Source organism: Toxotes jaculatrix, chromosome 15 (genome assembly GCF_017976425.1).
Source record: "Toxotes jaculatrix isolate fToxJac2 chromosome 15, fToxJac2.pri, whole genome shotgun sequence".
NCBI classification, from domain to species: Eukaryota; Metazoa; Chordata; class Actinopteri; family Toxotidae; genus Toxotes; species Toxotes jaculatrix.
Genome location: NC_054408.1, coordinates 10,146,343 through 10,171,897, shown reverse-complemented (window position 1 = coordinate 10,171,897; position 25,555 = coordinate 10,146,343). Strand labels below are relative to the sequence as shown.

At 41.6% G+C, this 25,555-nt stretch overlaps 2 protein-coding genes across 2 annotated transcripts; both read right to left on the bottom strand.

Moving 5' to 3' along the window:
• Positions 1 to 5,574: 5,574 nt before the first annotated feature.
• On the bottom strand, positions 5,575 to 11,177 carry LOC121194909 (atypical chemokine receptor 3-like). Its single transcript, XM_041058056.1, has 2 exons — positions 11,043 to 11,177; positions 5,575 to 8,424 (listed from the first exon to the last, which is right to left on the bottom strand). The coding sequence occupies exon 2, from the start codon at positions 8,377 to 8,379 to the stop codon at positions 7,243 to 7,245; it is 1,137 nt and encodes a 378-aa protein (XP_040913990.1). The 5' UTR covers positions 8,380 to 8,424; positions 11,043 to 11,177; the 3' UTR covers positions 5,575 to 7,242.
• An 11,655-nt stretch (positions 11,178 to 22,832) lies between these two features.
• On the bottom strand, positions 22,833 to 24,319 carry LOC121194537 (NAD(P)H dehydrogenase [quinone] 1-like). Its single transcript, XM_041057467.1, has 6 exons — positions 24,206 to 24,319; positions 23,894 to 24,058; positions 23,673 to 23,803; positions 23,483 to 23,596; positions 23,293 to 23,394; positions 22,833 to 23,209 (listed from the first exon to the last, which is right to left on the bottom strand). The coding sequence occupies exons 1-6, from the start codon at positions 24,207 to 24,209 to the stop codon at positions 22,910 to 22,912; spliced, it is 816 nt and encodes a 271-aa protein (XP_040913401.1). The 5' UTR covers positions 24,210 to 24,319; the 3' UTR covers positions 22,833 to 22,909.
• Positions 24,320 to 25,555: the final 1,236 nt, after the last annotated feature.

The following is a 25,555-nucleotide window of genomic DNA, read 5'->3' as shown; positions in this document are numbered from 1 at the left end:
AAATCTTGCTTTGGGGATTTCCATGTTTTTACATTAGCTGTAGAATTTCATGCCCCAGTGTTGCTGATATAAGAACGTAGAGCAGTGTGAAATTTTCAGTGAAGTCTCTCAAAGCTTGTTTTTAGGTAAAATCTCATTAAACTTAACATTTCTTACAAAGTATAAAGAACAAGGAGGCAACTGCAAGTTTATGAAGCTTATTAAACTGGGTTTTTCATGCAGTGATGTCATGTTGACTTAACTGAGACACCCTGTTTTTGTCTGAATAAACAGGCTTGTTTTTTTTCCAGTGGAATGCCAGAGTCTGACCCCAGACAGGAACCAAAGGAGGACATTCGCCTGCTCAAACATCATCACAGACAAAACATCACCCGCAGCCAAGAGCTGGTATTTTCCTTTTGTCACTTCAATGAAGCACATAAATCCTACTTTAGATTTTGGCTGTCGCTGTTCACACATCCTGTCAGCTGAGATAGAAGTATGTCAACGCCTTCATTCTATCATTCTGTCCGTGGAGTCAAAATAAGCTATCATTACCTGCAGTCAGTCTCAAAGTGCTGTAGGTAAGCCATTCATTATTCACCTAGGGAAAAGGGTGATTTGACAGACTGAAGCACTATAATAAACGTAATCAAACTATGTACCAAAGCAAGATTTTTAAGCGAAGCATATCCTAGCTCTCTCTGTATCATAAGTTCTTTATGTTGTGATGTTATGTCATTTAATCCATTCTCAGTATCTTCACACCAGAGACAGAAAAAGCTTAATGTGAAAAGACAAGAAGACAGTTTAGTTAAATAAACAGTTGTTGGATATAAATAAAATGGTACTTTCACATTAAGTTATAATCAACTTCCTCATGACTCCAAACACATTACTGGGTGCTTATAAACTGTATGACAAACATGCACATAATAACACAGCCAAATGGTTTGCATGGATCTGTGTGCCTGCATAAGCCGAAAAGCAGCTGCCTTCTCTTCTCCGACACGTCTTTGAAGTTTCATCATCGGCTCTGACAGGAGCGTGCTGCTGAGCTGATCGAGTGGTGGGTGAACTTTAAAGTTGCACATCAGGCTGAGCTCTTAAAGCCGATGGGATGCTGGATGAATTAGGTGATGTCTAAACACAAGATCTGTAGCTTGGGCACAAAGTGTGGTATAAATCAGCCCCCCACCCCCCACCCAAATATCAACTCTTCACAGCTATGCGTGTCCTGCCTATAGAGTTACATTTGTGGATCTGGAAGAGATTAGGACTTTCACACTAACAATAAGCCATGGGGTGGCTTATGAAGGGTTGAACATTATCAGACATGGGGTGGAAGGCAACACGAAGGAACATCACAAAGCATTATTCAGGGTACATGTGAAGCTTATTTTTGGAACACTCTGTGTCTAATCTGTGTTTGGACCATAAATAAGAGTAAGAACTTCAGTCCACAGGCAACCAACTCAGACAGATACCGCAGCCAAGAAACTATCTCTGCCTATAGCAACTACAGAGCTGGTCTTTTGGGGTTTTTAGCCAAAAAAGTTTTTGGGGAGAAAATTCTGTTTTTGGAACCCCTGTTTAAAAGTCATAAAGTCAAAAGTCCTTACATGATATTTAATGGATTTTTCATTATTATTATCTATAGAAAAAATGCCAATGTGTAATGTGGAGGATTTGCAGTGTGTGATGAACCCACAGAGAATTATCGCTTAACTCATCAGTTGTCTTCAGCTCTGCAAAGCATTTTAGCCTTTCTCAGCTCACTGTTTTGGTCTCATGCCCTGAAACTTCACTGTTTTGATTTGGTCTCAGCGCTCTTATCAACCCGTTTTCATTTGTCAGGCGGCCAGAAACACAACTTCAAATTAACCCTAATGTTGTTCCATGTCTGGTGGATGAATAAACTGGGAACTGTTTGCAAACACATGGACCATATCAACTTCAAAACGCTGAAACATGTCAGTGTTGTGTTTATACCTTGGAAAAGAAATCAGCTACTGAAGGTTTGCAATAAGTGCCCTTGACCTTTGTACAAGTACTAAAGAATGCCCTCCTCATTATGCTTTTCCTAATAATTCTGTCCAGTCACAAAGAGCCATTCAGCCGAAATACAAAAAACTGTATTTTCCCATTGACCTCTAGTGGTATTCAGCCATGCCAATTGCTGAAAACACTCTACTGTAACTCCTATTTCCAAAGACAGTGTCCCAGTTAACTCTGAATTATCAACAAAACCCATTGTATCACTCTGAAATTTGATTCACCTCCATTATGTTAGGATGGAGGCGGAAATCTGTAAGAGAGACTCACATCTGAGACAAATAAAAAGGTAAGTGAGACAACATTTTTTTCCTGTAATGTGGTAGAACCGCCCCTATAAAAATACAGGTTTGTTTTTTTTTTTTTTGCATGAATCCCATTTCAGGTCTCAAAGCTGCAAGAGTTTTTATTCTGTTTCCCTCTGTCTGAAACAAAAAAATATCAGGTGCATGGGCCATCTGCTCTCAAAGACCCGAACGGTCTCATCATTAGTCCTGAACACAGCAACATAAATTCCAGCTTAGAGCTCAGTTTCTGTTGATGTGTTCCAGTGCACAAAAACAATCTGCCCTCAACTTAATGTTATCAGGTCTTGGCTTGGAAGGTTAAATAAGCCGTGACTTTGTAAACTGACGTGTGCCATTGGTGTTGTTTGATCCTAATTCAGGTCTGATGGTCTTTTAACTCTGTTTTTTTCTTCCTCCTTTGACTGAACATCTGTCCAACATCTGGGCATAGCACTTGTCCTCCTCTCCTGACAAGAGTGGAGTCATGGGGTGCTGAACTAACTCTATCCTCTGACTTTCTTTATATTCACACCAAAAACTCCCTGTGAGCGCAAGCAGCTGCTGCTTTCCCATTCAGCTTCATTAATAATTCAAGACCCTTTATTCGCCATGAGTCCTCATGTGGAATTCCTGACAGATCAAGCGAAACAAGCACAGACTTGATTGGAAATTGAACTTATTCTAAATGCTTGGAAATGGGCCAGAAATAATGTAACTTAAATTTACAGCTACAAAGCCCTGTAGGGTCTGTGTGCACACATCCAACTATGCAATATGAGTGTGCTCAGTACATTTGCAAAGTGTTCTCCTCCTGTAGAGAACATTTTACAAAATTGTTCTCCACCTCTACTCCTCCTCTCAGTTTCATCCTTCATCATTGTTATCTCCCCTCAGCATAAGGTATAGGCCATCATCATGCTGTAAAGCAACACTCCCTTAATCTAGTTCATCTCTGGTCCATTACCTGTTCTTATTAAATCAGACTATAATAAATAGCCCCATTAAGACTGTACTGCAACTCACATATGAACCAGCTGTAAGGAAAACCAAGGCTGAGGAGGATGTTAGCTGATTTCATTACTCGGTTATGGACCACTGATTTATTTATTTTTTTTAAAGTGCACAAGTTTTGCTGTAAATTTCTAGTTTGGTTTGGAGAAAACAGATTTACGATCCTGCATGTGTTCCAGCCAGTGACAGCATTAAACTGCAAACAGTTGAGACTGTGTCTTAGAAGTAGAGGAGAACCTTTCACAGCTCCTGTTCAGCTGGTTTTACATTTTACTCACAGTACTGTGTTTTGGTTTCTGTAGAGGACTGGCTCTGTAGTATGTTTGACACGTCCTGTGTAAGCGACTTAGAATGGGAACAGAAGAGTATCACAAGGAAATCATAACTGGCAAACTGTAAAAGGAGCTAAAACACTTCACAGCACATGTGCCTGCCAAGTAAAACACAGACAACTGAGTCGGGGAGCAGCAGAAGCATTTTTACGCTCTGTTCACCCTGAGTGTATTCAGACGTGACTGCAGCACCAAGCAGAAAATCAATTGTATGGATGGGATAGTTTGAAATAATGCCATGGGATATGGTCTGAAATACAGTATAGCACTCATCTGGAATTATAATTAAAACTTACTTCTATGAATAAGCAACTGCTTCGAGTGCCCAGACTCTTGAGGGTCCCAAAGGCCCCAGGTGCATTGTGTGGCAATTAGTTTGTGGTGTTTTGTTTTAGTATTTAATATAAATCCTGCTCTTGTACCCAATCTTTAGGCCTTGTAAAGATAATATTATTCTTACATGGTGCATATTCATAAATATTCTTACATTTTTATTCTATCAACTTATAATCATATTAATATGCAGGATGTGCAGGGCTTAATAGAAGCCCATGGCACAAGGTTTGGCCCAGGGGTCTGGTTGCAGGTAAGTTTGATCCTCACTTTGTTAAAGCAAAGGTAAATAATTTTTTTTTTTTTTATCCACCATCCAGCTTCCAGTCATTTTAAAGCTGTCTAATTTACACATTGCATCTTGTGTAGTGAGTTAGTCAGTGGAGGTTCACTGACCTGAGGAAAGCCATCAGCAGGGTACAACAACAGGAAGATAATGACAGGGTTCAGGTCAGAAGAGCAGGTCTTTCTACACATAAGAAAGAAGAAGGATGCCCCCGGTTGTGGCAAAGGTGACCACCACACACCAAGAGTGCAGCAAGATCAAGGCAGTGTCAAAGGGAAAAGGGAAGCTGAGAGGGTGTCATTAGCAGATCAATCACTTGGTTTAACCTCTGGAAATCCCTGAGCAGCTCCCCCATCAGAGTAACCTATGACACCGTGGCCTGCGTGCTTGCTCAAGAGCGCCACAGCTGGTGACATGACCAGACTCTGAAAAAGGAGGCCAAAACAATGGAGCAAGAGGTGATAAACTAGAAAACGTGGAAAGTCTTGTGGTGGGAAAATCATGTGCATGTCCAAAATAATTTTCAGATGTGAGAAAGAGGAGGCATACAAACATGAAAAAACGGTCACTGATGTATTCTGTGTACTCAGGGAACACTTGAAAGAGCATCATCACTCTTCTCCTTCGGCAAGCCAGAGGGTTGACCTTGGCAGGGAGATCTCCAAGAGAGATCATCACATCCCTCCGAACCCAAAATGGTCCTCCCCACTTCATCATTCCATGGGGAAACAAGGAAGGGTGGAGCATTGTCATATCCTGAAGATAACAGTGGCAGGGTGTTGTCCCTCCCACAGGAGACCAGGTCAAGTGTCGATATTAATGGAGCAAAACGCTGATGAGTTTGCTGTCCCCCATGTGACAGTTCTGCAAGAGCACAGTTGAAGGTAGAACAATGCTTTGCAGGTATGACTCGTTGGGGACATACTGACAGCTCTGATGGAGCTAGACATGTCTCACTAAATGAGAAAACATGTCATAAATCTATCTGGATTTTTGTAATGAATGCAACACACCATTCAGTTAATAGATCTTCTTATCTGAGCCTGTCAAAAGAAAATGTCAGACTGTTCCTTTAAAGTGCACAAATCACATAAAGTGATACTGATATGTTTTTACATAATTCCTGATGTGTTTGTTTGTTGCATGCTGCTCAAATGGAGCAGTAAAAGTTTTCCTGAAAAACTGAAGCTTCTCAGTAAAAACAGTTTTTCAGGAATCTGGAGGTATGGAGGACATTAAATTGTGAGATTATTTTGAAGAGAACCAAAGAAAGAAATCACCAAGGCAAAATATTTTCTCTGTATTTAATATATAACAAAACACGTGTTACACATTACTATACCAAAGGAATGCCTCTGTTCTTGTAGACACATGTTCGTGTCTCCAGTCTTCTCTAATCGCAACATGAAATATTTTCAGTGTAAAAGCATCCATATGTAACCAATCGCATGACACAATGTGCTATATGTCAGCATATCAAAAGAATATGTTGCTTCCTACAACAGAGGGTGAGTAAACTGTATAACTCAATGTTTATGACACATAAAATGTGTCACACACACACACACACACACACACACACACACACACACACACACATACTCTCTCTCTCTCTCTCTCTCTCTCTCAAGTAATGCAGTAATGTTTTTTGTTATTTGGTCCCGAATAAACACTTGGTTGTTGCACACTACAGATTACATGAGAGGAGTAAAGCTATTCATTCATTATTTGGTCACAAAATTTTAGCCTGTGTGCTGACACAGCAGGGCTACATGGACTTGTGCATCCTTTGTACTATTAGCGCTGATGTAAAACAAAGAGAGTAACAAAGACAGCATATTACATAATACTGTACATTTCAGAAAAGATGGAAGCTACATGTATCTGCTCTTTAAGCTCAGTAGTCCCAGCTGAAGCCTTCAGACTATGTTTGGAAATATTTACAACTAAAAGAAAATGAAGAAGTTAATAATTTGCAGTGCGGACGATGTTAATCATTTGTTTGACATTTTTGGGAAATAAGCTCACTTGCTTTTTTTTGCAGAGAGTTCGATAAGAAGGTTGAAACCACCCTCGTGTCTATGAGCTAAATACAAAAGCACTGTGCACGGCCAGCGCCTGCTGGCTGTAGTGTACAGAAGTTAAAGTGGTGTTGTTTTCTCATCTAATTTTCTTGTAAAGTGTAAAGCAAAGTGTATTTCCAACAAACTCTGACTAGTCCTATGATGCATAGATCACACATTCACTAGATCGTTTAGAAACCTAGCATGAAACACCTCAAAATGTATTTACATTATTCGTCTAAAGGATTCAGCTGATGTGACATGAGGTTGCAATTTTTTAATGTGACAGCAGGACTACAACACCGAGCCGGTCAGTGGTTCGGCTAAAATGATGAGGCAGCATTGTATGAAGTGAAGCACTGAGCAGACATCAGTGTAGCAGACTTTCTATTACAGCATGAAAGCGGCAAAACAGTTTAAAAGTATATAAATACGACGATGCAAAAAGATTAACAATATTACTCTGCTGATACTATCAATATTCAATGCCCGACAGATTACGCACATCACACAAACACACACACACACACACACACATACACAATACAATCGTATATACACAGTTAAAGCAATGAATTTACACATTTACAATCACTGTTTTATAAATGAGTGACAATATTCATATGATTTCAGTATCAGCTGGTATAATTAAACTGCTAAGTGCTTTTAATCAGTCCATCAAAGTTGATATTAACCCTTCTTCAAGCTTTTCTACAGATTTCTGTAAAAAAGATGCTGGATTGGCTTTGTCTCTTTTCACTGTCATCTAATGTCAAACATAACTGTTGTAGTAGATTGATTCTAATAAGAATGAATCAGTTGTAACTTTAGTTTACATCGCATTATTTGTCAGTTACATTTAGAAGTATCAGTGTTCAAGAAATGCTTCTTCAGATTCAGATCTGTGGTGGGTTTTCTACAGCTACAGCAGAGTACTCAGTCTCAGACATGTTGGAAGCTTCGATGAGACGCGCCAAGCCCGTCCTCGTGGAGTATTTAAAGATGAACGCCTTCATCAGGTCATAGCGGTAGTTTCTGTTGATGAAGTTGTACAGGATGGGGTTGAAACAGCAGTGGAGCAAGGACAGGCACTGTGTGAGGTGTAAGGCCACGTAAATCACATTCTCCAGACCACAGGTCAGCGGCACCAGGCCCAGTTGGGACAGGGCATCAGCCAGGAGGACGGCATGGTAGGGCCCCCAGCAGCCCAGGAACACGACGATATAGGCCAGGATCATCCTGCGGCTCACACGACGCTCCTGCTCTACTGAGGAAGATGATGAAGAAGCAGATGAGCAGGTGAAAGCTCTGGCTAGCAGGGTGTAAAACACTGCAATTACAGGAAAGGGGAGAACAAAGCCCAACAGGATGAAGCTCAGCTGCACTCCCACCATCCACTCCCTGGGGTTTTCCCCTGGGTACACAGGCCTGCAAAGCATGGTGTCTCCATGTGTTGACTTTACAGTACGAAGGAAGTATGTGTCTGGCAAGGAAGCCACCAGAGCCAGAAGCCACACCCCTACACACACTCCTCGGCGGATCAGCTTCCTGCGCACGCCTCCCTCGTTGTTGCTGTGCTGCCTCACACTTAGGTATCGGTCTACGCTCATGCAGGCCAGGAAGAAGATGCTGCTGAAGAGGTTGACGGAGAACAACAGGTGTGTGAGTTTACACGCCACCTCGCCGAAGGGCCAGTGGCCGTGCTGGGCCAGTGAGCTCACCCACACGGGCAGAGTGGCACACACACACAGATCTGCGACTGCCAGATGGGCGATGTACATGTGCGTCTCATGGCGGGGGGTGGAGTCTCTTTGCGCACGGATGTTGACCCAGAGGACCAGAGCGTTCGCAGCCAGACCGATGATGAAGATAAAGGTGTAGAGGGTACACATGGAGTAGAGCAGAGCGCTGCGGTTGAACGCCGTGGCACACACCATTGTATCCACACTCGATATGTTGCTAAAGGTTTCCGAGAAGTTGAGGTCCCCCAACGACTCCCACAGGTCCTCCAGCTCACTGGTGCTCAGACTCATTCTTCACAGGGAAGTAACACACACCACCTCTGACTGGGATAGAACCTGAAAAAACAAGACATTAACTCATCATTTCTTGCGACCGACATTTGTCTGGAAAAAGATCCAACAGCTAAACGCTCCCACTTGTTTTGTTTTGTTTTCATTTAAGCTTCTAGTATCATATTTAAAAAGCAATTTTCTGTGGCATAAAGCATGACATATTTTACCCATGTGGACTCAAACTCCATGAGCTAATAAAACATACAGCTATTTGTGGTATGCCACCAGATCCTGAAGAATCTTAATGTGGTTAACTGTTAAAACACAGCTTTCATGAGTTAATAGAGGTTCCCTGTTGTCATGTCACAAGTGTAGGAGTTGTCTGTGACTGATGTGCAGTCAGGGGGCAGTACAATAAATGTTTACATTAGCTCCACTAGCACAGAGTGCAGATTAGACATAAGGAAGTGGGATCGAGAAATCCAAACAGGGTGTATTTCCGGAGCGTTCCGGGCATTCCAAGATAAAGCGTTGGTCAGGGTGGGAAACTTGATGCCACTTTAAAGGCTGTTTTCTCTTAACATGCTTGTTATAGTAAAAAAAAAATCCCATGTTTCTCTTTTTCTCTTGAGGCAAGCAGGGAGAGGGTGAGAGTCGAGCTGTCACCACCCAGATGATCAAAGTAAATGCTGCTCATAACCTTGAACACGTCATTTTACCACATCTGAATCTAATAAGACACGAACACATGCACAGTTTCAAATACAAGGTGCATATACACTCGGCGTAAGGTGACTGAAGCAATATGCAAGATCACAGAGGTAGAAGTCTAGAGCAACTTGGCATGCCAGTAACCTTTTGCACCTAGGGCCACTGAAATGTCCAGCCCTGCATGGTTGTGTCTGCCTTGTCTTCACATTTTTTTTGCAGTGATGTCTCTCTCAGCTGCCCTAACTGACAGCCTGCCAGTGTGAAAGCTCAGAGGTGAAGGGTGATAGATCAAAACCAGAACACGAGTGGCTTAACCCAGCTGTTGCCCCTGACTGATTTGTACGCCCACAGAGTGAATTGTGTGCGGGGATCAGCGGGAGGCTTGACGCCTGCAAAATGGTCAGAGCATGGTTAAAACAAGGGTCACCGACCGCTGGGTGACACAGCTTGCCGGAAAGCAGTGAAATGTGACCACGCCGGACATCTGTCTGTGTAGGAGATTTGAGCTGTACACAAGATAATTGGCACCAAGTCACAGAGGATGATGAAAGAAAAAGGCAAAGTGAAAATAAGTGTATACAAGGACACCTGGAACATATTACGATGTGCAGCGCTCTCATGTGTCTTATGTCTGCCTTTGGTATCAACCTGTATTCAGTTTACCGGAATATTCCCATTTTATACTGCTCCATACTTCTACTCCATTTTCAGGGGTAAATACTGTATTTTAAATCCACATTTTGTGTCTTCCCTTTCTAACAGGGGCAAAAATGAGTATCTTTACATTTTTTATACATTTGGCTGGTGAGTATAAATCCAGGACTTGTAATGGAGTATATTTACATTTTGGCACTGCTTCTCCTACTTGGTAATGGCTATATTTCTACCACCACTGCCTGTGTTAAAGCTCTTCATAGAGAAGTCAGATACCTCACATTTAATTTAACTTTCGATTATTCTGACACACTAGGGAGTGCTATTCATTCTAATGGAGGGATTTTGTATGCTGAGATAATCCCTCACAATGGTCTCTGTCTAATTCCCTTATATTATATGGAAAATACCTGGAGGTGCCAGGTAGCCCCACAGGCTTCAAGCTAATTAACCTTTTAACACCCACACCATCAGATAACAGAAACAGCACATGTAACCTCTCTCTCTCTCTCCTCTCTCTCTCTCTGTGTACCTCTGTTTCTCCCCTTTTCAACCCGCAAGCATCCAGTTACAAATTAGCTGAAACGCCTTTTGTTTCTCAATACACATAACATAAAAGCAATGGAAGGCCATTTTCATATGCTAATGATGCCGTTCGAGAATGGTGCAGGTGCCGCATGTTTGTCAGAAGTTTGTCAAAGATTTTTATCCCTGCAGATAGAGACTTGCAGGGATAAAAAAAAATCTTTGCCGTTTAGGACAGGACATCGTGTTTATAGATTAACAGCAAAAGTGTTGCCTTGTGCGTCATTACGCACAAACACCGAATTCAGCAAAAGATCCCAGCCCGCTGCCAACTGAAAACACATACAATCTCATTGTTGTCATTGTTGATTTATATCAGGCTGGAAACAAACCTCTCTTATCAGATGTCAGTTGGGTATACAGTAGCCCGATTCCGCGTTTGAATGGAGAGGCAAATAAACAGCGCAGAGACACGCTGGCAAGATGGTGAAAAAAAATCACCGAAATGTTAGAGAAATATTGCTACGAGATCTTTCTCTTTCTGATTGTGTGATACCAGTAACAGTATTGAGTAGGTTACAAGTATATGATTTCATCCCGGTTTGGTATCTGTAATACTAAGTGTCAATAAAGCTGTTAATTATTAAGCCTTTAAACTAAAATCTCATTTCCTAAGAGAAGTAATCTGAATAAATCGCAGATATCGAGCATCTCAAAGGTATTCAAAGTGTTGTTAGTAAACCGAGGAACTGCGCTTTTCGTGCCCTCGCGAGCTCATTTTATCAGCTTACCTGTTTTTGATTCTTCCAACTTCTCTCTCCTTCTTCTTTTCAAAGCTCAAATTTGTTTTCGCTCAGTTTTACTCATGGATAACTTCAGCTCCACTGCAAAGAAACTTGCTTGCTGGACTCCCTCCGCGTCCTTAAATGAATCTGAGCCTGTTCCTTGTTCTGCACTTGCTGATACTCACAAGAGTTACGCCTCCAAGGCTGGTCCCAACAGCAGTGCGTATTGACATGGCATCCCCTCAAGCGTTCAATAAACAGTAAGAAGCTCAGCGAGTTTCGGCCAAGCAGGGAAAAAAAGAAGAAGAACACGCTGAATTTCCAGCTTTTCATGCACTATATGTAACACATAATGCAACGTGCAACCTTGCAGAACAATAAAACATATAGTATGTGATTTACTGCAAGTTTTTACATGCCATACAGGTCTATACGTGTCTATAACATGGTATGCACTGCACTGTAAGAATTTTGTTATGATCTGGTGGCTGCTATACACAGACCAATGCATAACAAACAATAACAGGTACAGCATAATAAAACATGTCATGCAACATTCAACATGAAACTGAATGTTACCCCATGTAAGCTGTCACATGCATATCACATGCGGGTCTATGTACATAACTTATCATCCTGTAAAGAATGTATAGCACATATAGCACAATTTAAATTTTTTAAAAATTATTATTATCATCATGAACTTTTTAGGAATCAAACTTTCCTAAGTTGTATATTTTGACCTTTTTATGTGCTGCACACATCTTCTGTAACAGTGATAAATAAAGTCTCACTGATTCATTGATTGACTGATTGACAATATTTTAGATTGTCATTTGCATTGTATATTATACAAAGCATGTAGTCTAATGTATGAAATCGGTATAAAAGGGGCTTATCATGTAGAAAACCAGTAATGTTGTACAGTATGTTAAATGCCAGTTTAAGAAACCATACATTTTATTTCAATTCTCATAGCTTTTTAAGTGGGAATTGGATTTTTATCATGATTTAGTAACTGACATGACTAATGATGGCCTTGAAACCACAATATATGGGGTAAATGTATAATAAACTTAATGCACAATCCATATTCATACTTCAAGGGCACCTCCTGGTGCTCCCTGCACTGCCCCACCCCAGGTACCTAAATGTGAAACCAAAGTTACAGACGTTCAGTAAACCACATCCACTGTTGTCTGCTTCCACCCAAAACCAAGAAATAGGGTTAAACCCAACGGCCAGTTCAACAGAGATAACTGAAAATACCCCCTGAATAGCGAACAATGCCAAAAGCTATTTTCATGATTTAAAACACATTTTCATTTCAGTCTGACTCTAGTTTATGTTATTTAGAATCAGTTTGAACAATTTGACCGAATGAAGGCGCAAAGGGGTTGTTTTTATTTTTTGTTTTTTTTTTCTTTAATGCAGTGTTTGTCCTGAAACTGTGAACAACAACATCAGCTGCCTGAGCCTTGTTGTTTCATTGTCGTTTGAGCGTTATTCAGTCTCATTTCAGGCACATCCTTTGGAAGCAGGACAAAGCTGTGTGGGAGGCTCATGTGTTTGCTGAAAGCAGCTGAGAGCTCACCTGCAACTTTGGTGGCCTCGCAGCTGCTCCCACCAGGGCAATTAACCCCAAGTTCAACACAAAGACAGGATCACACAAAGAAGCGGGAACTGTGGAATTTCTTTAATGAATGTACTGATAAACCTTGTTTAAATTGTGAAAATATACTTTGATCGAGCTCAAGAGAAAGTAATTCCTTTGATATCAAGTGGAGTGATTGAAGTACTGACTTAACTAGGTACAGGGAGTCCAGCATGTTTGCTCAGGAAGAAGATATCGTTGACTGGTACAGGTCACCTTACTGTAGTTTATTATGACTGTACGCCCTGTATTCAGTGATGAAATACAGCCAGAAGGATACTCTGACATCACTAAAGAGCAGAGTAGTGAAGTCGGTTTCAATGAGGCTTTAAAGAGAGCTCCCACTACGCACGCATACCCATTGTCCTCCATATCAGGAGCATCAGGGGGGATTTGTAAGCCTTTCTGATAAGCATCCGTAGCCCAGCAGACTGCTGCCAACCTCTGTTCTGCAGTTCTCATTCACAGGGAAGCCGGTCTGGGAACAGCAGGGGTGTGCATGTCTCTCTGTGTGTGTGTTTGTGGTGTTGTTTGAAAAAAGGCCATCTGAATTTAATGTGTAAGGAAAAGTCTAAGGGAATGAAATGAAGTTACACAGTTGCCTGACGTTTTCTGTGTGATCCTCAGTCTTCGATGCGAATGCGTTTTCACCTTGCCTGAATCTGATTTACTTGTTGGTTTACTTACTGCTTGCTGGTTTAGATAGTGGAGCATTTAGCGATTAAATTGCCAGATATGTCCCTCTGGCGTTGGTGGAGACCAAAAGAGAGCAAAAAAGGGAATACTGAAAAAGAAACATTGTACTTGTCCAGGGTCAGAAACATGACTCAGAGGGAGTGCTTCTCTGTATCTTCTGTTAGTCTGATGTCAGTTGAAGGTTAATAATTTGCAATTCCTTTTTTCAGTTCTGTTATTCTACTACTGGTATTTTAACCACCTACAACAACTATTGCATGTCTGCTAGTCATGAAAGACGAGTCCCAGCTCTACTGCTCTCGTTTAGGTTTCTCCCCATTTTTTCCTCTGCTGATACTGATAAATTTGTTATTTTGGGTTAAATAAATAATACTGACTTGATCTCATACAGGTTTTGACAAGTGCTAAATTTCTGCTGTGCAGAGATTTTCTTTTTTGTATGTACATGTTTGTGTTTTATTTGTCCACTACTCAAACAGTTTGTGTTTCCCACACAGTATAGGCTGACCTCAGCTATTCTTGTAGTATTTCAGACAGGGGCAAGTTCAGTAAGCACGTTGTCACACACAGGATAAACAGAATGATCAAGAGATAAGGAGATGGAAAAGGTTAGGCAACTTCAGGAGGACAACAGGCTAGTGATGACGTAAAAGTAAGAGGAGGGTGGATGGTGGTGTGGGAGAGAAAAGTTGAGGAAAACAGAGGAAGAAAGATTGAGAGAGTTATTCCAAATGGCTGCTGTTTCCATTGTAGTCTAGCCCTATGTCACGGTGGGGGACCTGACAGACACGGCCTATTTTTGTGCAAATCTCCATTCAGAGGGTCTCTCTCAACCTCATTCTCTACCACATCTTTACCATCAACTGTAAATCTCCAACCTGCTCTTAGATTCCTGCTCTCCACTCCCTCACATTCCTACTTGTCCCCTGCTCTTCTAACCTCTATCATCTTTCACTTAATTTCTCATTCATTTAAAATCATCTTTCATGAGGACAGATAATTGTAAATTGCAGGTGAAACTGAAAGCAGTGTGCAGAAGGAGTGGATGGAGCTTGTGAAGGAGTGCGTGAACATGAGGGAGTGAAATGGACCTTTAAAAAAAAAAACTTCAAAGATTAAAAGGCAGAGTTTTTGAGCCAGTTTTTTGTCACTGCAGATATTCTTAATGCTCGTGATGAGGTGTTCTGTGGTGTCTCTTAGGGATCTGTTTGTGCAGGTGTGTGTTTGGCAGAAAGAGTGCGTCCCTGTCGGGAAATAATCAAGACATTCCTCACAGTGAGAGAACATCTCTTACACCAGCCCATGAATCTAAGTGAAATCTGAGAACTGCTCAGATGTCAAACATGCAAAAAAAAGTGATACACTAAGGGGCTTTGTATTAACAGGTATGTGAAATAGATTTCTTAAACCTGCATTGGCCACTTGAAGGCAGCAAGAGAAAAAAAAGCTGTTGTCATATTATCAGCTTTTAGGTTGAAATGGCAAACTTGTTGACACACAATAGCCTATTTACACATCCAGCAGACATGGAGCCACAGTACAATTCATTTAAAGATGTGTTTGTGGCCATGTGGTGAATGCGAGTCCAATATTTACTTTGAGTTCTGGATTGTTTGCTCTACACAAACTCCTGAAGGAAATATGCAGCTCTTAAGCTGCTAAATGCTCCACTATGCTCACCAGCTATTCTCTAACTTAGTCTTGTCTGTCTTTTGGTGCTGGGCAGGTAGTTTACAGTGGGTTTTTTTTAGAGCTTTTGTGCTGAAAACAGCTGCCTGATCCAGCTGAAAGCAACGCTGATGAGGGCAGTGAGAGTGAACCACAACAGTGAAATTGTGGGCTGTAAAATCAAAACAATGGACTGAAAGACATTAAAATGCTCTATAAACCTAGGGGGAACTGCAGAATTGGGTGATAATTCCCTATGGGTTCATCACTATCAGTGAGACCTCTCACACTGCACATAGTAATTTGATCCATTGTTATTATAGCAATATTTAATACATAAACTTTAAAATCCTGTCCTTTACATTCTTTACTTTGTTTTCTCCAAGAGTTTTCTATGTCTTCTCCCTGTCTTTTTCTCTGACCTCACTGAATCTGTCAGTGCCTTCATGCTTAGCTGTTGACCATGACCGGCTGTGGTTCATACAGCCCATTAACTTTGTCCATCATCTCTGCACGCAGCAGTAACTCAAACAAAGTGCATGTTCTGCTTTCCCCCTCACGTGTTGATGTTCATCTCCCACCCTTTCTGCATTCTTGTGCACACACTCACACCATGTTCATTAATATGAGTCAGGTCATTGGGATCATGCAGATGATGGGTGATATGTAAGGAAAAGTCTTGCTTCAGGGGACAGTGAGTGTCCAGTGTGGATTAGTGAATGACAGAATCTGTTCACAGGCTGCATGAGACGGTGTCCGTCTCACTGCATTCCCCCGAGGGCCGCAACTCTAATCTAGTAATCCTATCCTGACAATCCTAATGCATGCTTTACAACACAGCACCTCACCATTCTGATGACACAGAGTTCACAGATAAGGTGGCTAACTTTCACCCCTATTGTCCTGTCACGCTAAATGAAAAATGGACCATCAGTGCTGCTGGAATGCACTATGTTTTGGGGAAGCCTGCAGCAATAGCTTCACAAGCTACATTAGCTGTAGGTGTTGTCTTGCCTAGTCTATGCCTACGCATGAAAGCCTCAGTGTTGACGTACAGTTACTGGGATCGAGTTTGTGGTTTAACTAAAGTTTGAAACTTTTAAGCTGCATCATTGGTAAACAGACCAATTTAAAATAGACAGTGTGACGATTCATTTGCAAGAAATGAGAAATATAAGCCTGAACACTGAGAGAAAACCAAACACTGTAGGTTTTATTGGATATAAACACAACTCCACAGCACTCAAACAAGATCATGGAATAAGTAATACAAGTAAACATGCCAGCAGAATGAAGCCTGAGTCACTTTATTGGAAAAATATCTTAATGGCAAAATAGTGTAAATATCACGTCCTTTAAAAATGACCCTGCAGCACAAAAATATTTATCAAAATCACCAGAGTAACATTTGACGGAAAATGACCTAAAGCCATATTTCTCTGTCCCAGGTGGTTTCCATTCATGGTCTCCCCATCAGTTACATACACACAAGCGAAAGCAATACTGTAGGGGTATTATGGTCAGGATGTGGCAACCCAGGCAGCATCTGGAGTTGAGCCCTGTGTGCCTGGAGCTCCTAGTGAGGGGCACTAGTGCTAGCACTCCCATTCATCTAGTCTTTCTTCATGGTCTCATCTATAACCCTGAGCCTCTACTTACATCTGTTACTCACAGACAAAAACACATGAGGCCATTTGTATTCTTTCATTGTTTATACTGATGTATGACAGTGGGAATACATCGGTATTATATCAAGGGACATATCCAAGTGAGATGCATGAAACAAGAGCCAGAAAGAAGATTGAATCAAAGATAGAAACAAAGGAGGAGTCAACATCTGAGCAAAGGATCAAACAGGAGAGAGGGACAGGATGCGCTGTATTCACCATGTGTCTGTTTCTCCCATCACTCTACAGCTTGTGGGTGAGATAGCAGATATCTGCTTCTCATTACAATATAGAAAAGGATTTAGAGAGGAGCGTGATGCCGACTGCAGTTTTAACCCTGTCACTCTGATGGACCAAACCACCAAAAGCCTTCCCTGAACCTCCCAGCCCCACTCAACCTCTGCTTGTAAATAAGAAACAGCTTTGCTGCCTCTTGTCAGCTTCCCATTTCCAGGCACTCTATACATCAGAGCCTGAACAGAGGCCAATAGCTTAACATCCATTCATTCATCAAAACCATGATGGCAGGCCTTCCGTGTAAGAGTATAAAAGTTGCAAAGTGCAGGCTTTCCTGGGACCTATCACTGCCCAGCCGAGCTGAGCTAAGTGCCTGTCAGAAGCCCGATTTGTGAAAGTGGTTGCTTGTATGTGGCAAACTGCAGTCCGATCCCCTGAGGAATACATCTCTTGTGAACATTCAAATCCCCACTGAGCAAAAGGTGTGTGAAAAGTCCCATTGTGGTAAAAGTTTCCTGTGTATTTTCACACCGGTGAGAGGAGAACACTAACACAAAAGAAGGATGGAGATGAGGATGAAAAGAGCAAGGCATGAAAGACACATCCTGGAGAAGTTCATGAAAAGAGGAAGGAGGCCGTGATTGTTATTATTTTTTCACGCATGTTTTTCTCTTCTTTTTTTTGGACCTTGTAAAGCGCTCCTTGGCTCTATTTGTGATTGTGTTCCTTCACAGCTGTTAGTCCATCCTTTTTATAATGTTTCTATCCAGCTGTTCAGGCTGTGATCACCAGCATAGAGCCCTGAGAGATTCATCTTTGATGCACGTACGTACACACACACACACACACACACACACACTCAAGCAAGCAGTTTATGCCCTATATTTATGAGAAAATTAAACCACAAAAATACTTTCAACCCAAAACATTTTGTCCACTGTCTGAAGTATGCACTCCATTTGACAGCAGGTTTTTCCCCAGAGGTAAAATGACTCTAATGGTGATGTATTTTTTAGTCAGTAGTGAGTGAAGAATTGTTTGGTTGAACTATATCTATCTCAAAATTTTTCTCTTTAACAAGGACTGTGGGAACCTATCTACTCACTGCAAGAAAAGCTTGATTTAAGAGGCCACTGTGATTGGTGTAGTTTAGGGGATGATTGTGCTCAGATGTCAGAGTGAATTCCTCAGTTTCATAATGATGGGGAACATACAATGGACACTCTGTGAATCGAAGGTAAAGGGGGCAGTTGGAACTTAAGTTAAAGCATAAAGGTAAACGCCGGTAGTTCTTAATTACAAACCTTTCCTGCTGCCAATCTTAATATGACTGCCCTGAACTGTGCCTCACTCTTCATGTATATGCACAAGTGGACTCACTAACGCAAAGAGGCCAAGTTTGACAAGCTGTGGTTTTTGCTGAGATGTAATTGATTGGATTTTAATGAAGCCCCTGAAAGAGTGAGAGAATGGATGATATAAATAATTTGCCTCATTTCTCAGCCGACCTCTTTTTGTCCTGCATTTTACCAGCTCTCTCTCTCTCTCTCTCTCTCTCTTTCCCTGCCTGTTTTGGGTCACAGTGTTTAATGGCTGGCCTGTCGTTAACCCTGTGACATCTGGTGCAAACACAAGGACCCATTTACAGCCTAATCAAAACACCCAAAAGTCAGCGAAGAACAATCAGTCACATCTGGCTCAGCGCTGCATTCTCCAATCTATTGCTCAAAACTCACCTCAGTGTAAAAGAATAAAGTCTTAATATTGATTGCATTTGTCATATTTACATTTTGAACTTTAATACAATCCTTTAAAGGAACGATTAGATATTTTGGGAAATTCCTTTGGGCACTAGTTAGATGAGAAGCTGAATTCCACTCATGTCTGTACAGTAAATATTAAGCGACTGCTAGCAGCCAGTTAGCATAGCTTAGCATAAATCCTGGAAACAGAAACAGCTGGCCAGGGTTTGTCCAAAGGTAACAAAATTTTGCCAAATAGCATGTTATTATTTGCAGACATGGACTTTGGAGTAAGATAAGTCTGAAAAGGATTTATTGAAAGGGTAGCAGGGAACGAGGTGGAATGAGCAGGGAGGCAGCTGACTGAGGCAGAGGGCAGGAGGGTGGTGAGGAATGGCTGGACCATCTGGGCAGGGTGAATGAATGAGGGAGAATAGCGTGGGCTGGCTGGAGACAGCAGGTGGTTGTGGGCTGGAGAGTGATCAAGTAGCCAGAGAGGCAGGCAGGTAGGCGATTTGAGAGAGAAATGATTAGCTGGATAGGGCTAAGGATATGACACAAAGCAACAATTCACTGAGAAGAGAGGCCTTAAACATCAACTACCACTGTAGCTGAAACAACAATCTGTTGAAGAGCCAGAGTAGATATACCGCATGATGATGAGCTTGATGGAAGGCAGGTGTGTGGAATCAGGAGCCATGGGAGCCAGGGAAGGAGCACCACACCCATGCCACAAACACATACACAGACCAAGAAACAGTCAAGGGAGCACAGGAGACACAAGGGAAGGGGGAGCAAAAGGGAACATAAAGGAAAACTAGAGGCATAGTAGTGGCTGTGACGCAGCGCTTCTAAAGCTCACCAATTAATACCTTATATCTTGTTTGTTTAATCTGTACAAAAACCAAAATGTCACTTTATAGTTTTACAGAGTGTTATGTGTCTCACTATATATTGGCCTGACGCAGTTGGCAGGTCCCTAGCAGAAACTCCAAGTTACCGTGCCTGGACAAAGGGCAGTCATGCACATGACCACCTGTAGCACCAAAAGTGTTTAATTTTTACATTTTGGCTTTTGTGCAGATTAAACAAACTTTAATTTTCCGTTTTCTCCTGTTTCCATTCATTATGCTAAGCTACGCTAACCTACTTTTACCAGACATGAGGCTCATATCAATCTTCTCATGTAATTCTTGGCAAGAAAGTAAATAAATGTCCTTGATACTAATAAAAAAAAACTCCCTCTGTACTGTATGCTTGGTCAAAAGCTGGGGTTCACTCAAGATTCAGACTTGCTCAGAACATTTCCTTGCTATTATTTATCTGAATAAATTGTGTGTATTTCAGCTCTCAGTAAAAAAAAAAAAAAAAAGGGCTGCTTTTCCGGAGACTCTTTTCCATGCCTGGTATAAACCGGTGCCCACTTCCTCCCATTGAACCAGCCAAAAATGGACTTCCCTACAGCCAGGGTGGGAGAACTGGGATGGACAATGGGAGAGCAGGATGGACACCGGATCAGATACTGTGGTATAACCCTTACATACATAAACACTGAGTGCCCACAGCTCCAGCAATTCTAACGCCAGCAGTATGGTTTTCTGTCTGAGACAATGATGCATGTAGAAAAAAACTGTCCTCAAAATCTTCAAACTGATAATAGTAAGATTTGCTCACATTTCTGTGTAGATTTATTGATACAGAGTTGGTGTAATTACAAGCATGAAGCAAATAAGTGCATAAAGATTCACACATTTCACAAACGTCACACTTCTGTTTCTCAGGACATTATCTGATCACGCTGTCATCTACAACTTCTCTCACACATAAGAGAGGGTTAGCGTTAGCACCATATCAGACAACAGATATGAAATGTCTTAAACAGATCTCTGGATAACTCAGGATCACAGAGTTTCTTCTGTTTTTTGAAAAAAGGAAATGATCTGATGATCTGAGCATGCTCTGGTTGCAGAGGCAGGTGATCATGAAACCAGACCTGACTCAACAGAAACAAACACATAGTGACCTTGTGGAACCTCAGCTGTGAAATATGCACACCGTCAAGTTCCTACTTGTCACAGACTGTGGTCTGGACATCAGAGAGCAAGGCCATTTCCTTAAGTGTGCACCCAACCCCCCACCCCTGCCTCCATCTCATTTCCTCCATACCCAAACAAAAGCTGCTTCTCTGGGAAAAGTTCTTGGCCACTTATGATTCTGTGTAGAGCCCAAACCTGAATGCAAGCAGACTCTTTGGTCGCCAGTATGTCTGTATACAAGGTAGAGGATACATAGCATATCCTCCTGAGACCTGGCAATTCATTTTTGTCCTCTCTAGGGGACACGAGTCTGAAACCCCTAGGTCAAAATATAATTTATAGAATCTATCTCAGTCATACTGTCCTTTTAAGTGGACATCCTGGGCTTTCTTGTCATGCCTCAGAGATGAGTCATTGATTTTTTGCAGATATCATGTTTCTGTTGCTAAAAAACAAATTTTTTCTTTAATATCAAAGTCTTGACTTCAATTTAGTAAGATTTTTTTAAAGGCACAATAATTTTAACCCTTTCAAAACACATTTTTGTTTCAATGTTCTTTGTAGTGGACATCAGGACTTACTAACTCCAATTTTTAATACATTAGGGAGCAGAGTGCGGCAGAGAGGGTTTCGCAAAGAATTGTGGAGGGAGATTGTGTAGAAAGGGAAATGAAAGCAATTTTAGTTCACTGTTCACAATGCTGATCAAACACACACACACAGAGGCACAGTACACAATCATTTAAAAGCTTTTTTTGGCAAACTACTTACCCAGTTGATTTACATATATATCTGCTAAAAATGGATTAAACTTATATGTCTCCTTTCTTTATCACTTAAGTTTCAGAATTCATCAGAATTGGAAGTCAAGGAGGTTAAACCATACAGCTTGTTTGATTTCCAGTCCAAAACAAAGTACTCACAAGGACATTAACTCATCCCACACAAACACAAAGGTCAAAACTTCCACAAGAATCGGAACGAGATTAAGCTTTTATTGCACAGTCAGAGTCAAAAGAGCAGTGTTCATCACCACCCCAGCTTTGATCTGGCTGTTGAGTAGGAGTGGTTTACCCAGGTGGGTTCCCACTGTCAGAATAAGCTCCTTGTTTAGCATGTATCTCATGGAACTCAGGCTTCAGCTAGAAATCCTTCCCACCATCAAAGCAGTCAGAGTGAGTAAAGGAGAGGGGCGTTTCTCCTGAGAGGCCCAGTACATCTGAGGACTCAGAACCATCTTGCAGGATATTATTCTAGGAATGGGACAAATAGGACAATAACCTGCGTGTTAAACCTGCAATCAGCTTCTAAGTTGATATAGAAAACTTGTTGACAGGTGCTTATTCAGCCATCCTACAGTTATGAAATTCCAATAGTATTCATTTGGGGTGGTTTGTCTGGCCACCTGGCAAATTTTCACTCTGTCTCTACCAACTCCTGAGGGAAATATCTGAGGTTTTAACTGTTAAATGCTCCACTATTTTCCCCAGCTAGTTATTGACTTGGTTGTTTGGTGCTGAGTAGGTAGTGTACAGCAGCCAAAAATTACACTGTGAGCTGTAAGACTGAACCAAAACAGTAAACTTGTGGGTCAGACAGCTAAACAATGAACTGAAACCCATAAAACTGACATGAACAGGGTGATAAATCACAGCAGGGTCATCACTACAAGCAACTGCATTCACATAATCATGGCTGTGAAGGTACTATTCAAAAAGATGAACTAATAAGGCCATTAAAGTTTGAGTAACACTACTCATATGCATTGGGTGATAAAATTAAACATTTTTTGGATTTTGTTAGAGTCTACCTTGCCCTCAGATTGATACAAAACATACAGCTGTGTATGCATGAACAGTGGAATCTTTGCCAATAAACCGAAGCTTGAAAAAGTTTAACATGAGTCGCACATCAACCCAGTTGTTACTGCACATTACACTAACTTAAGCCTTTAGAACAGGAGCGAAATGTGCAAAAGCTGACCATTTAGATCAGTTTCCTTGAACAGTCTCTCACTTTGTCTTCTGTATTTGCAAAACTCAGTGCAGGAACCCACCAGCAAGAAATTCTAACCAAGACAGTATGTGTTCCAAATACTTAGAATATTTCAGAGGTTTTATTTTCATCATACAATTGAAGACAAGTATGACACCAAATGAGGCCATGCTGTCTTTTAGACACCAGCTTTCATCTGGTTGTTGGGTGGCAGTGGTTTTCCCAGGTGGATCCCCACTGTCAATCCAAACTCCTTGGCTGCATGCTTCTCTTGGACCTCAGGCTTCAGCTGGAAACCCTTCTCCCCATCAAAGCAGTCCAAGGGAGTAAAGGTAAGCGGCTCTTCTCCCAGGAGTCCTTGCAGTCGTTTACGCCAGGCCTCCAACATGGTGCTGCAAGCCTCTGAAGGGACATAAGATGGAGCCCAGAAGATCTGAGGGGCCAGAACCTGGAAGCCACAGTAATGCAGAATACCATTCTGCAGAGAGAAACAATAGGTTTGGTTATTTGTCAAGATATTAAATGTTTGATTCAGTTACTTCATGCGGAAACAATCAATACCTGCAGAGGCCACAGTGTGACATTCATGTCTCCATTGATGCCATTTGCACTGAACATGGACTCATGAGAACCAGTGGTGAAAGACAGCATGGTTTTCTTCTCCTGTGCAGAAAACCAACAGATTTAAAAATAAATAAATAAGGGGGGCGGGGGGGCACTTGTACTGCAAACCTCTTGTTGGATTCCTTACCTTGAAGAGTCCAAGGCTGTATCGCTTCTCTTGAGAGTAGGCAAAGCCCAGTGTGAGCACTCGGTCAAACCAGCCCTTCATGATTGCAGGAACGGTGAACCAGTACATTGGGAACTGAGAGAACGGGGGTTTAAAACTTAGTTTTAATGGGAAGGGCTTAACATAAACATTACTGCCATTCATGCTCTACCTGAAAGATGATTAGGTCTGCCTCAGTGACTTTACGTTGTTCCTCAGTGATGTCAGGAGACAGTTTCCCCTCCTCCCATGCCACTTTAGTCTCCTCCGCATAACGGAAGTGCTTTGCATTCTGAACCTCTCCTGCAGGGACAAAATGAAATATTTCCTGTTTGAGGTATAACGCTGAAGAAAGGTATGACATTTTTGAATGTCAGTAGGAATGTTATATACCAACAATGTCTTCAGCAGTAGCAGTGGCTTTAAACTTCATTGCATACAGGTCAGATACAACCACGGTGCACCCCTGAGCTGTTAGAACCTCTACTGCAGCATCTTTGGCTGCAGCATTGAATGAGCCAGAGCTCTGATGGGCGTACACAATCAACACTTTCTTTGCTGCCGAGCCAAGAATCACAGGTTAGATTATGTACACATCATCTAAAACAATTCATCAAGTGAAACACACATACAATATATAACATCCACCCTTAATCATAGCCAAACCTTTCAGCAACTACATAAAAAAAAGGCAAGAAAGCTCACCCATTTTCAAACACAATGTGAATGATGAACTTTTGGATTAGTTTATAAATTGATGGAAACAGCAGTTCATCTTGGCATAAAACTCAAGATGCTGTTTTTATACAGCAAGCCTTGTGGCTCATTTGCACTCTCACAGGTGCTGTCAGTCAGCCATCAAGACCATCAACCAATCAGCTGGCTCTGGGGAATTTCCTCTCAGGACTCTCATCCACATATTTTTTGTTCAGTGGAACTGGAAAGCTTTTTTAAACAGGGAGTAGAATTTATGCACTTATCAGTGAGGCAGCTGCAGATGTAGCCAGTTTTAAACACAGGATATATTTACTATAGTACTCTTGCACATGCATGCCCTACTTCATGGCAATATATGTCTTTTTCTATTTTAGCCTTCCCAGAAAGAAGCAGAGTCTAAGTTTGTGCCTCTGTTTTTGTGTCTTTCCTACAGTTTCAGACTGTGGATAATTGAGAGCATGCGTGCCTGTCTTTTTCTCTCAGTACAACATGTTTAAAAATTGTGTGCCACTCCTGATGTCTTCAAACCACATGAAGCAGATGTGGTTGAGTGATCCTCTCACTCTACTGTTACTGGTTTCCAGCTCTGTTTTCCTTTACATTACTTTCCTCTAAAGAAACAGTTGCCTGCGGTCGCGTCCACTCACGAATGTTGCCCTGTTAAAAAAAAAAAGAGAGAGACTCATAGACTCAGCAATGGGCATCAAAGGCAGACATGAGCTGGTACACATCTGGGACCAAAATCACTCCTAAGCACCATCTATGCATCCCCCAGTGAGGGGGGGGGGGGGGGGGGGGGGGGGGGGGGGGTTACTGCACAACTGCTATGCATTAGAACATGAGCACACATGCATGCAAGGACACCACATGAGTGAGACATATGGATATGCTTTGTCAACCATCTTCCTTCCTATTGTCTCTGCTTTTTCACACTTATTGAGATTGATTTGAGTTTTAAGGGTTTGTAGGTAATTGTCAAACCACCACGTGTTGTTTAAACTTAAAATTATGAGGGGTTCTGGTGTTTATGAGGCTGACTCTTTTCATCTCTGTGGCCTCTCTGTTTTTTAGGCCATTACCACACTAGTATGTTAGTGTTCATAGTGCTTCCTATTGCGCCTCTGGCTGCATTTGCACTGTTGTCATGGGAAGGGATCATGTGTTTTGCTGGAAGGTATGTTTTCATGGTTTGTGATGTATTGAGCTACATGATCCCAGACTGTTTTGTTACAGCATTGTATGCAGTGCTCCCAAGTATGTTTCACACTTTCTTCCATATGTGTCAGGTATTTGGTGTGTGTTTCTCAAGGCTTGTGGCCTGGTATGCAGGTTTCATTC